Below are 13,528 nucleotides of genomic sequence, written 5' to 3' on the forward strand. Positions count from 1 at the left end.
CCGCTCGGTATGCATCCCGGGATGGGGGGGGGGGTCACCGGGAGGGGACACGGTATATCGGCCCTCGCTTGATTTTTTGACGGCTTCGTCTCACACGTCGACCCCGGTGGAGACGCAGTTCTCTGGCGATGACCTTCTGTCATTGCATGATATGGGGATCGATCTCGGGGACGATGATACTCCCGTTCTAGCGACGCCGGCCGCGCCGACGAAAGAAGACGAGGGGAGGTGGGGAAGTGGCAAGGCGGCCGGCGAAGTCATCGCAGCCTCGCTCGCGACTCGGCCGCAGGTAGCTGGATGGAGGATTTGTGCACGCCCGGGGTGGCCAAGGGGTGGCTGGAGGTGTGCGACGATCTCGCCGGTTGCGAACAACCAAACTGGCCGTCAACATGCTGGCGTTAAGATCAGAGCTGCCTATAGGAGGCACCGCCCGTACGGGAAGGACTTCGGCAACGAGGAGGTCCGGACGGGGTGGGAGAGCGCACCAGGGCCGCGGTGGGCCGCTTTGCGAATTTGTACGCCAACGCCCTCCACGTCGGCTCGAGAGAGGTAGGCGGAGCTGAGGACGACGCCCGGAGGATAAGGTCTTGAGTCGGATTCCACTTGGAGGGGAAGTATGGGCGGAGTTCGCCTTTCCGGGAGTGCTTCTTGTTGTTGAAGGACTCTGAGAAGTTCTGAGGCTGAGGGTGCGACGCCGGGTGGCCGAAGAAGCAGAGCAACTTAACTATAACGGCGACTACAGCTGGCGCCTGTGGCGGATCCCCACGACCTCCCCTCGGATGCCGCAGGAGTTTCCATCCCTCTCCTTCATTTACTCGCGGGCCGCCCCCGCCTGCGGATTAGACGAGCAGGCAGCCTGGTCAACGAGGGCGGATCCCCCTATCGCCCCGCGAGGTCCAGGTCCCTCCGCCCTCCCTCGCCTCGCCCCACTCGAGTACACTCTCCATTCGCGTAACCAAACGCGGGCTCAGATGTTACAGGTCTTCCGAGAGTGGAAGAATGACAACCGACCCCACGGAGAAGAGGTTTCTTTACGAGATGCTCGAGAGCATGCGTGCCGATTTAGAGATCGCGAGGTCACGGGCTGGGAGGGGTTCCGACGTGGGCTCAGATACCACGGGTAGCGGCAGCCGTGGCGGCTGGCGACGAGGACGACGGCGACGGCGATGAGGAGTAGAGAGTGGCGGGGCTCGTGTGTTGAAGCCCTTTTTTTTAAAAAAAAAATCATGTACTTTTTTTTAAAAATCTTTGTACTTTTTTTTTTAATGGAATGGATTATTTTTCTCGTATATGTGTTGTAAATTTAATTCCGTATTTTAATCGTAATTTTAATTCCGTAAATGTAGTATATTTTGAATTATTTTTATTGCGGTTGGCCTAAATCTGATGTGGCAGGTGGTTTTTTAAGTGTTGCTGACGTGGAGAGGAGAGAATGGCTGGTCTATGGCTGGCCTAAGCACCATTGCGGATGCTCTAAATGGATGGAGCAACAGTTTTATTTTGATATGAATCTTACTACAAGATAATACACCAGCAGTTATAAATATTTGATAAACAAACACCATCCTCATAGTCATGAAAACATATCTAAAGAAGAGTCTTAGCTTTGCTTTATTAAGGGTGTCTATAACTGAATAATAATAAAGAAAACAAAATTGTTCGCTCAGCTACCAAAAACAAGTCATGAAATTCGGTAAGTTACAAGTAAAAGTTTGAAGCCTTTCACTATTTTGTATGTTCCTCCTCTGAGCCTGTAGTCTCTCTCCATGTTCAGGCCGCACTGCGGTTTAGCATCCAAGTATCGGGTACAGGCTCGACACATACCAACTTCTCACCGCTTCCCAGCAGCTTTCCTTAGTGGAGGTGCTTCGTCATCATCAGACGCAATGTCTCCATACTCCCACATCCCTAGTCTCTTCTCCCGGGCTTCCGTCTGGAATTTTTCCAGTTCGTCCATCGCCTGTTGCTTATCCTTAGGCTCCCATCTACGCCTTTTCTCCAACCGACCCAGTCCCTCCTGAAACGATATTTACATGTTATGATTGTGGCACAAAATCATATAATGATCTGTTTTCCAAATATTAGATGTCAATGAAGATGATAAGAGATATAGTCTAATATCATACCTGCAGCATAACTGCATTGATGCTCGTCTCAGCCTCGCTATCAATCAGACTTACCAAAAAGACAGTGCCCGTGCCCTGTCCTTTCACTTTTCCACCTGACGTGTCCTTATCTTCTATGATGGCTCTAAATTCTTTAGGAGTGCTCAATAGGTGTTCGCTCAAACGGATAGCTGCTTCTTGACCATAGTCATCTGACAAGCCTGGAACCTTGACGAATGCAAGGCTGCATAGCTGAGCAAGGCCTGGTGCAGCAGACACCGAAGCATCAAGAGGACGCAACTGGCTGTAGGGGACGATTTCTTGGTTCCCATAATCAATGTAAAACACCTCAAACTTGTCATTTGCAGATTCCACAGCACCACGTGGAGCATTAACAATCTTCAAAATCAAAGCAGGTTGAGTTAGAAACATGTAGGAGCCAAAATTCTGATATTTAAGAAATATCGACAGTAAAATCGAAATACTTTCTTCATGTACAAACACTGGAACATTAACTAATTACACACTAAAGCTGAGTACCATCGCTAAAACCATAACAGAACCCTGAGAAGTGAAGCATCTTTCATCTAAGACACATAATCGAAGACAGGGCCAGTTATACTCATGAAGTCATACAGAATAACAGAATCAAGATGAAGAAACATCACTGGAACGTAATCAATTGACTATATTCAAGAAAAGTTAAGAGAAAGGTAATGCGATTCCCCTCACCATTGCACGATTCCAAGATTTGTCAGCACTAAACTGAGCCAGAACAATATCTCCCTTTTTAGGATTAAAGGCACCAATTAAAGGAGCTTCTTGAAGGCTTAATGAAGAAAGCTGTTTCTGTATGGCAGCCACTTTCTGATCAGCAACTGACTGAATATAAAATTGACCACCTTCCAGGACTTCTGTGACCGTAACCTGAAAAACAGCATATGATTAGCCATACTGCCTCTGAGATGACTGCCAGTTAGAGAACATATTTGAAACCCATACCTTAAACTCCTCTTTTTGTCTTCTTTCAACAGATGTACCATTGGTAACTTCCTCTCCCTCAACATAATTCTCCCATATCTGCAATAGAAACTATTAGCAAAAGAGCACCAAAAAGAGGAACCATGGAGGAAATTGTATATTCACCTTCAACTTCTTCTGCTTTGCTGATTGCTCTGCTTGAACCAGGAGATGAGCTTCTGGGATCCTATCGAGGCCGAAGGAAGTTTGAAGTTTAGCCAAACCCGCCTCTAAAAGTGGTATTGCCACATTGGTTCTAGACTCCCACATGGTTCCCAAAAAGGTTCCAGTTCTATCAACAGTTTCGACTTCAATCTTCATGCAGGTAGATCAACATAACAGTGAGACAGAACGCACATATAGCAGAGAATGCAAAGCTTAAAAGAAAATAATTACCTCAACATCCCTCTGCATTATTTTCCGCCTCATAAATGCAATGGCTTCTTCCGAATAGGGCTCACCACGGCCAGGGCATCTGACACCAGACAACGACAATGCAATACTGCATGTTGCCTTAGGGATATCTATTTTGTATCGGTGTCCACTGAGAACATATTCGACAACAGCAGACATCCTTCTATTGCGTTGCAAAAATGGTAGGAAGTCTTTCGCTTTCTTTGCATTAGCCTACAGATGTCAATTCAACAAATAGTAAAGTTACCCATGTATTTCTTAAACAAAGTTATTCTAAATAGAACACTATATTTACTCAATATGGTGTAGAACTAACCGTTAGCAAATCTGTCATATGCCTGGTGGGAGGATCTTTAGCAGAATGCATTCCTTTCTTCCCAGAAATAGCACGTGATTCAGCAGATAAGAGGGCATCATAATAATTTGACCTCTCCTCAAAATCTCGATGCCTAACAGTAGTGGCAAAACCACGAGCAACTAAAAGCTCGGCAATATTAACCCCATTTGTTTGGTTAGCAGCAGTAGCATCATCCCCATCCTTAGACGGATTAGCAAGAAAGACAGTTCCAAAATCCATTACCCTTGTATCTCCAGACCCAGCCGGAGCAGCACCCCCATCTGTCAGACCAACCTTCCTGGAATATTCCATAGAAACATTCACCTGAAGAGGTAAAGACGATGTCAAAATTACAGCACTTCATTATAGGAAGTACAAAAGAAAGATCAAGAACTAACCATAACCATACCTGACGACCAATTAGGCGTGTCCTCAGGAATTCCTTAGCATCACGAGCATATGGATCGGGTTTTTGATCTCTACGAGGATTTCCCATTTTAGGGCCCCGTATACTTGAGAGATTGACTCGTCGCTCTGCAGCAGGATCTCCAAATGGCAAGGAATCATCAGCAACAACAATACAGTCTGCACTTGCAACTTCAATCACCTGCACAAAATAAGTTGTCAGCAAATAATCAATTAATTTAGAAAAATTGAAAACCACTAAATGTAAAATCCAGGGCACGACATACTTTTCCTGTAAAGTTCTGGTCATGAATGGCTTTGGAGTTGGTTGCTGGGGGGACATAATTTGTCCAGATTCTTAACCTTGACTTCTTTGCTTGAAGTTCTGCATTCTTCAACCTCCGTCTGGCCTCATCTTCCAGCAAGCTTGCACTCCAGTCGACATATTTTGCTAAACCCTGGGGAAATAAAATATAGATGAACATCATAAAATTCTGGTAAAAGCCAAAGACACAAAATTTTGGCATGTGCATGAGAGAGAGAGAGAGACGTATAACATAGACATCAAGTATATAAGGAAATAATAAGACGACAACTACAAATGCATTTTGAAAACATAAAAAAGTAATTTGTCAACCATTTTTTAACACAGTCCGGATACAAAAAATAAAAGCAAGGGTACCTCAGATACCACACATTGCTTTCATTTTATCAAGAAATCTTAGATAAAAAATTCAAAATGTCCAGAAAAAAAACATAAACTAACAATGGATGACAATGAAACATATATGTGAGAATATTGCCAATTCATAGAGAAGAATCTTATCAACGGTATAAGCTATCACATAATATGGAGCTAAGGGTGAAAAACAGAATTGACTCCATAATAACATTATGAAATGACTTACATGTTCAATAAGCTCCAAAGACAAATCCTTTGCTGATTCGCCATCAGGATAGTATACTGAACCGGTAAGATTGCTAAATTTGTCAACACCCTCCAATACAATCCTTACCTGTATCGCAGAAAATGACAGATACATTAACAGACTTAAACAATTAAAGTATTTTCTTTGAAAAGAGAGAAAAGGGAATTAAGAAAGAGTAAGTCTTTGTGTTTTAAGCAGTCTCACATCTCTGTGCAACACACGGATTTCTGTGAAATGCTTGGCTTCTTTCCCAAAGGGATCTGCAGGAACTTCATTTGCTGATGCAGATGATGCAGCAAGCCTCTGTGCAGATGTTAAAGGAGCACGACCTTCAGTTGTTGAATCTCCATTTTGTTCAGTAGGCACTACCTCAGTAGCAATGGCAGATTCTGCTGCAGCTCTTCTGCCAGCAGACGGAGCCTGGTAGAAAATTCAATATTGATGTAAAATTTGATGGAAAGGAAAAGAAAACCATCAAAAAAGTACTGTCAATCATTATATATACCTGAATCCCAGCAACAAACACTTGGACATATTGAAAGTCTGGAAGCAAATAAACACGGAGTGTGCTTCCATCACGACATTGGTCGACAATAGCCTCCAAAGGACTGCCCTTCTTAGCAGCCAATAGAGCCATAGCATCAAAATTACCAGGGTCGCTAACTGCTGAAGGAGGCAGGTCCCTAATGGCTGCCTCAGCAGCACCTGGGGTCTGAATGGAGAGATAACAAGACATAAATCATCATTACAAAATTCTGAACCATATAATCTCTAAACAGATTATAAAAACACTTCAAATTCAAACAATAAAATAAAAAGAGAAAATATATATATACAGACCGTGTTCCAACGACCAAGACCTTGCTGCTTGGCCTGCTCTTCAAGGCGCAGCAGATCTGCCAAGTAAGGACTAGCTTCTCCTTTCTGTTGACCTTGATCCCTAACCTGTGTAATGGAAAATATGAATATGAGATACAGCATGAATCAGCGCACACAGTAACAATGAAAATGGTCTAACAACAATGGAAAACCTTTGCCCAGCCTCCAGCAACCACGAGCAAAGCCACATTCTTATCCCCAAGGAAAACAGAGCCAAACTCCCGATTAATGGATGGTACAGTGTAATCCACTCTGAAAGTTACCTCCTGTAATGCAAAAGACACAAATTGTTAAACCTAAATTTCAAAAATACAATAACTCACATTTAAACGAACAGATATCCTATGGCAGACCAACAAAGACAACAATAAAAATCCACCTTTCCAATGCAAAGCTTCCTCAAGAATTCTCTACTCTGCCATGCAAATGGCTCATCAAGTCCACCTCTTCGGGGAGCCTATAAGAGAAACAAAGTAATACAAGGACTTCAGCAAGTATATTCTCAATCTGGTAACCCCGGACACTATTTGAAGGAGGTAGCCATCAACCAAATTCAATATTTAAGACGCTTCCAAAAATTAGATTCAGGAAATACAAGTATATTAACAAAATCATGGAGTACATTCATTGATAAATGTAAGGGGGTAATAATATAACACAAACGACTAGAATCCATAAAGCTTAGATGAATTCCTCAAGAATAATTATCTAAATGCATGCTCATGAATCTGAGAAGCTTACTGAATAATTACATAAACATAAACAGAACATACCAACTTAGGAGCCATTAATGAAGACAAAGTGATTGTCTTCTCTGGGGGAATCTCAGCCTTCGTGTTCCCCATTATCACCAAGCAGTCACCAGATGAAACAGCTTTTACTGTTCCCCTCAACCATCCTGTGGCTCCAGCTGCCGATGCCATTTCAACAGCTAAATCTGCATAACAAGAGGTTAAAGGCGGTGACTTAGAAAAGGTAAAAGCAACAGCAACAAGATCAACAAAACTAAGCTCCGTTCTCCTTCTGAATCAGTTTTTGTGCATGGTTACCCGATTGAACTAATAAAAATGCAAGCTTAAATAACAGTACTCCCTAAAAAGACTAAGTAATCAAACTCGCACACTGCAAAACCAGTAATTGTACTACTGAAAAAACATAAAAGTAAGGATAAAAGATCAATACTTTATTTGCAAAACTGATTCAAATAAAAGGTTGGAGAAAGACTTATGTATCTTAATGAATCATAAGGAGGAGGAGAAGTTTCTATTGTTAAAATCATAAACAATGTGCCAAAAAAGGATTAATTTTTCATTGAAAACAGAAATATTTAGAATGGATGCAAATTAAATAGCCTAAATTAACAGATCCATGCTTCTGCAATTTCACAACATTCTATAAAACCCCATCCAAACCTTATATGAATCTAATTCACAAATACAGTAGTCAACCATTACACACAGATGACGCAAACTCCAGGATTTAACAAAAGAACAAATGCAAGTAATTAATTACTGTGTAGCAGCTTCCACATGCCGAATCACGCACATCAAATAGCTACACGAGCAAATTCTATCGGAAAAATCTCAACAAACACATGCAAACACACATACGATAGAGATCTACAGCTCAACACCAGCGATCATCACGATCTCACACAAAAACACTCAAAACAAATCCAGAAACAGTCAATTCACTGTACACAAACGCGTGCATTAATCATCAGAGCTCCAGATCAATAAGATCTGGAAAAAAAATCTCACCTACAAAACCACCTCAAAAAGTCTCCGATAAATCCTAGGCTGGAGGAGGTTGAAGAGCGAGTGTAGCGAAAGCGATCCGATTTCCAATTCGATTACGATGAATTCATCAAATCTAACCAATTATTTCCATAAACTGAAACGGAGTTCTGTTAAGTTTTTCTGATTCAGTTTCTTTACTCAATTTGGAGCGGAATTTGAGAGAATGTGTTCAAGAGAGAGACGACGGCGGGGCATGGAAAGCATATACATCTATGTCGATCTAAAGATTGGTCTTTTATAGCAATGTGCAGCAGGCCTCATCTAAATCGCCTCGATTTTTTCTAGAATTACTGAATGTGCCCCTGATGGCCTGCCGTTTTGCTTTTTCTCCTAAATCTAAATCTATTCGGAATTGTACATTTATTTCCAAATTCATATTTTTTGCTTTTTATTATTGGAAAAATAGCGACAGAAATTTGTGACGAGAATGGAACGCCACGTGGAGGTTGAGGCCAATGAGAGCGCGACGTGTGGGGGTAGTTGTTATTTCTGCCACGTCAGAACTGGGCTTTTGTGGAAAAGTTAGTTTTCTGTCCAAATTTTGGACAGTAGTATTTTTAATTGTGTGTTTTAAATTTTTAATGCTGTTATAATTGTTAGGGAATTATCTGTGGATTTTGGACTTTTCCATTTAATTGGCATTTATATTGAGATGAATAACATTATTCTTAATTGGGCAAGAAATCTTCTCCATGTATTCTGCAATATACCTATATTGTCAAATTCATAATATGTGGAATAAATAATTGCTACCATCCAAATTAGTGCGATTACAAAAAAAAAAATTATTTTATAAAAAAATATTAGCAGCTAGTGTTGCTTTGATGCTAACTCATTTTCAATATTTGTGCGAATTTTAAATTTGTGGGATACTTTGTTAACGTTTGATAGTTTCGGTATTTAGTAGTACTCCCCGTAGTAAATTAGTTCAAGTATTTGACTGTATTTATGTGTAATTCATGTCATTTATTAGGATGACAATAATTCGAATATTATATAAAGTAGTACTCCATATACTAGTAAATTTTTCCTTGCAGTATGAATTTTGCTCATGTTTTGCTTTTTATACACTGAATAATTATTTGAACAATGGCGATTTTATTATCATTTTCTCCGCTCTTACAGTACGGCCATGTTTGGTTGTCAGGATTCTGTCTGGGAAAGTAATCTGATTCCTCAAATTTCAAATTCATGTGTTTGTTTCGGTTTTTAATCAAACTGGGAAAGTAATCAGAATCCGAGAACAAGGAAAGTTAGTACAACTTTCCAGGATTCTGAATTCCAACTTTTCTTAGATATTCTTTTTCCAAGTTTTAGGATTCTTACATATTTAAGCAATATAGTATAGTTTTATAATAATAATAATAATAATAATAATAATAATAATAATAATAATAATAATAATAATATTATTATTATTAATTACACTGTATTTAAAATAATTTAAAATTATAAATCATACTTAATTTCACTATAATAAATAACTATAATTAAAATTATCATAATTATAACTATATTTTATAAACATTCATAATAGTAATTAACAATTTATTAATAATTAATAATTATAATATAATTATATAATATAAATTGTATAATAAATCATAATTATTATATATTACTCCATTAATAAATAATTAATCAAAAAGGTCATAGTGCAATTTTAATTTATAAAATTTATTCAATCATAATATGTATAAATATTATAATTATAATATAATAATTATTATATTTATTATTATAATAAATGAGTATAATACTCTAACTATAATTATAATTATATTATTATATTATGGTGGACAATCCATATTTAAATTATCCATCATAATAATAAATATAATAATATAATTATTTATAATTAATAATTTATTAAAAAAAATTATAATATTATTCTTTTTTATAAATAAAAAAATAATAAGTAGTACTTATATTTTTAGTTTGGTGTTTAAAGTAATATAAATTTAAAATCTTGATATTTTCCAAACACATGAAAGTAAAGTTACTAGGATTCATATTCTCGAGATTCATTATCCCAGGAATCATTTTCCTTACCAACTTTACTTTTCGCCGAACAAGCATGGTGCATTTGGTATGGGAAGTAGTTATATATTCCAATGTCATTTATATGGTCAAAATTTTCACTGTTAATATGAGCAATGGAGCGTTAGAATTTACTCCCATTCCTTCCAATGATATATCTCATTTTTATTTTTAGTCAATCATAATAAAGATCATATTTCTATTTTTGATAAAAAATAAATCAGCATTAATAAATATAATTATTTTTTATCTTCGCGGAGTATTACATTCAAAAAAAAAATCTTAATACTTAACACAATTACAATAACTTCTAAAATCACGTGACATCCCCCCAAACAATTATCTAAAACAGGGGTATACATCAATACAATGTAATAGTCAAACAGACAATAGATATATGTAAATTATGTGAAAAACATTATGACAAAGTTGACTTGAAAAATATTGTTGTGATTCAACTAAAATATTTATTAAACTCACAAAGTATAATATCGGAAAAACGCGTCTATAGATTTCAGATACAGAGGTCAGGGCATATTAATGTCAATATGTATGGGGCAATTGCATATAAAGCCAATACGATAAAGTGTAGGATTTTTTATCCAAAAATATGTAAAAATATGGTTTTTAATTATTTTTATATTAAAAGATATTTTTTCCTTTAATAGGCCCCTACAAAGATCACAACACTTTTTATTTATTAAAGAATCTAAATATTGTGCCCTATTTACCATCACATTTTATCTATTTTTTTCATGTCACTATCGTCTATCGTCCAACCCCCACTGTTGTCATCATCTGCTCCCCGCTCATCTCAAACCCATTGTATGCCCATTTTCAATTTCTTCAAGTGCCGTTCACTTTAACCTAAAACACCACCCGTCATGATGCCACATGTCCTCCAGTGTGCATGAAGGTGGCTTTCTCAGTTAAAGAGATGATAAACTTCAGTTGGACAAAGTAGTGCTCTTGTGGATACAATTACTGCAAAAAATTATCTTTTAGGATACAAAAAGTGAGACACAATCACGTGCATTGGAAAGTTTTAAAAAATAACAATAATTTAGGACGAAAAAAAAATATTTCTAAATTAAGAAAAAATTAACTTAATATTTGTTCGTTTAGGACACTTCCATTTGCGTCCTCTGAAAGTGGTATAAGATTGATCAACCTCAACGTTTTTCCTTTCCTAATTACAACAATAAGCAAATGACGCATCTATGTATGAAAATTGGTTCCCCAATTTAGTACACTATGCTATTTAAAATCTAAATTAATTAATTAATCAATTATGGAGTATCAAGATTTGAAATAAAATAAAATCAAATCTTATCAAAATAAAAACCCTTCGATTATCTTGATCAACTATCCACATGGTACGTAGTTTAATTAGGCATTCAATTAATAATTATTACTGTTGAAGACGAAATACAATGTTGCACTAGAGGATCATATTTGAATCAAGCTCAATTATAACTCTTATATATGTAGCTCTTCATCGATGGCCTGGCCTCCACATAAATATGTGATATGGGACTTTTCAATTGCAATATGTGATCAAGTTGTAACTCAGCACAAGGACATCCAACCTCACAGATGAAAGGATCACATCATTTTCAAAAGCAAATGTGCTTTTTACACCTTAAGCAATAGTGAAGTGAAGTGAACTCCAAGCCTATCTACATTAATTTAACTTCCACAAGCTGCAAACTCAATATTAATTCCACCTCCCAATATTTTTATATATACACATACAACACCACATTCCAAAACACACTTAAAAAAACCTTCAAAGAACAATGAAACACCACAGACTACTAAACCTCCTCCTGGCCTCTCTCCTAGCCTCCATTATCCAACCCTGCATCGGCGGCGACGGCGACAACCTCTACGACGTCTGCCCAAGCGACGCCGCGAACCAAAAAATGTTCTTCAATGGCTACCCGTGCAAGGCGCCCTCGGACGTGGCAGCGTCGGACTTCAAGTCGTCCCTGCTGGGGTCGGCCGGGGACATGGACAACTTCTACCGGTCGTCCGTGACCCTGGCGACAGCCGCAGAGTTCCCCGGGCTGAACACGCTGGGGCTGTCTGCGGCCAGGACGGACATGGACGTGGACGGGATGGTGTTGCCGCACGCCCACCCGCGCGCCTCGGAGATGATGTTCGTGAGGGCCGGGGTGGTGGCGGCCGGGTTCGTGGATTCGACGAACCAGGTGTTTCAGAAGCGGCTGGGGGAGGGGGAGGTGTTCGTGTTTCCGAAAGGGCTGCTGCATTTCTGCTTCAATGCTGGGTTTGAGCCGGCCACGATTTTCTCTGTGCTTAATAGCCAGAATCCCGGGATCGCTAGCGTGTCGGGTGCCATGTTTGGGGGGAAAGGGATGATGGAGAAGCTCAAGGCTGTTTCTATGGAGGATTTGAATGGGGTTAGCAGCGTGGAGTTGTTCTGGGAGTAGTAGGGACTTTTTTAAGATTTGGTTAACCTATTTTACTTAAAGCTTTTAATGCCATCTTTTATTTTTATTTTTTTGCTAATTCTCTTAATTTTTCTAACAGTATGGCCTAGTTGTGCCACATAAAAGACGTGTTTAGAGATGGAGAAAATTGAAAGATGGTAAAAGTCGTGTTGTGAGTGAAAATTAGAGTAGATAGTGTGCTTTGTGTGACTATTTTATTGATCATGCATTAGGGATGCTTTTGGTGTATGTATTGTACATGAGTTGATTTGGTTTTCGGACAATATTTTAATGTAATTAAACGCTTGTATTTATTTGAAGTTTGTGATCTTGGAATGAATAATTTGTACTATTGGTTTTGTTTGCTAGATTATCATTAGCGATCAGATCAGGCCAGTTGATATGTGTAGTTTATATAGTAGTACATGATATAAAATGTTGGAATTTGAATTGTATTATGTATTTACGTTTTTATTTTTGTATGAACACGGAATATGAAACATCAATTGCGCAGCAGCTTCATCAAGCATAACTCTATGAGTATAATGCTCAAACTAGCTATTTAATTTATCTTAATCAATTATACTCTATTTACCAATATTGAATTCAAAAGACATGGAATCTTTATTATTTTGACCATTAACGTGCAGATTTTATGTTCAACATAATATTTTTTGTATAGGGGTAATAAGGGGTAATTATTTTTTTTTTTATTAGAAAAAGAAATTGGCACCCCCCTCCCCTTCACACGCAGAGCCTCATTGCCATTTCCATCACTGATTTGCATATTCGATACAAAAATCCCAATGATTTATGTTTACATGCAATCTCAGATTCTCAGTTGTTTTTGTTTGTTGTATTTGTCCTACATTCTTCTGCATTGTAAATCTGGAAAATACCAAAATGAAAACAGAGAAAATAGTTTGTTTGTTTTTTTTTTTTTTTTTGAAAAACTATATGCACATATAAAGAAAATAAAAAGGGAAATAAATAAGAGTATACGCCTATAATTAAATTGAGCCCAAATTTTCTCCTGTACTCCCTAAATGCTGATGAACAAGTAACATGATAACATCTCGAAATGCTGTAAAGACAACGAAATTCCCAGGAAATCCTACACTAAAATGTCAAAATCTCATTTACTCAA

At 38.1% G+C, this 13,528-nt stretch overlaps 2 protein-coding genes across 2 annotated transcripts; one reads left to right on the forward strand and one right to left on the reverse strand.

Moving 5' to 3' along the window:
• Positions 1-1,588: 1,588 nt before the first annotated feature.
• Positions 1,589-8,103, reverse strand: LOC125188047 (ribonuclease TUDOR 2-like). Its single transcript, XM_048084784.1, has 17 exons — positions 7,850-8,103; positions 6,863-7,026; positions 6,469-6,546; positions 6,242-6,355; positions 6,051-6,155; positions 5,716-5,922; positions 5,415-5,630; positions 5,190-5,297; positions 4,569-4,739; positions 4,286-4,483; positions 3,856-4,200; positions 3,522-3,752; positions 3,252-3,440; positions 3,108-3,185; positions 2,838-3,032; positions 2,127-2,504; positions 1,589-2,017 (listed from the first exon to the last, which is right to left on the reverse strand). The coding sequence occupies exons 2-17, from the start codon at positions 7,010-7,012 to the stop codon at positions 1,832-1,834; spliced, it is 2,949 nt and encodes a 982-aa protein (XP_047940741.1). The 5' UTR covers positions 7,013-7,026; positions 7,850-8,103; the 3' UTR covers positions 1,589-1,831.
• A 3,578-nt stretch (positions 8,104-11,681) lies between these two features.
• On the forward strand, positions 11,682-12,733 carry LOC125186270 (germin-like protein subfamily 3 member 4). Its single transcript, XM_048082623.1, has one exon. It carries the CDS (start codon positions 11,728-11,730, stop codon positions 12,379-12,381), a length of 654 nt encoding a protein of 217 aa, XP_047938580.1. The 5' UTR covers positions 11,682-11,727; the 3' UTR covers positions 12,382-12,733.
• The last annotated feature ends 795 nt before the right edge of the window (positions 12,734-13,528 follow it).

The sequence above is a fragment of the Salvia hispanica genome, chromosome 5, assembly GCF_023119035.1.
Source record: "Salvia hispanica cultivar TCC Black 2014 chromosome 5, UniMelb_Shisp_WGS_1.0, whole genome shotgun sequence".
Classification (NCBI taxonomy): Eukaryota; Viridiplantae; Streptophyta; class Magnoliopsida; order Lamiales; family Lamiaceae; genus Salvia; species Salvia hispanica.

Coding starts and splice junctions, on each gene's coding strand:
- LOC125186270 (XM_048082623.1), top strand. CDS start 11,728: ATGAAACACCACAGACTACTAAACCTCCTCCTGGCCTCTCTCCTAGCC.
- LOC125188047 (XM_048084784.1), bottom strand. CDS start 7,012: ATGGCATCGGCAGCTGGAGCCACAGGATGGTTGAGGGGAACAGTAAAA. Junction 4,740..5,189: donor CTTTGGAGCTTATTGAACAT/GTAAGTCATTTC, acceptor TTATTTCCCCAG/GGTTTAGCAAAATATGTCGA. Junction 3,033..3,107: donor GACAAAAAGAGGAGTTTAAG/GTATGGGTTTCA, acceptor GCTGTTTTTCAG/GTTACGGTCACAGAAGTCCT.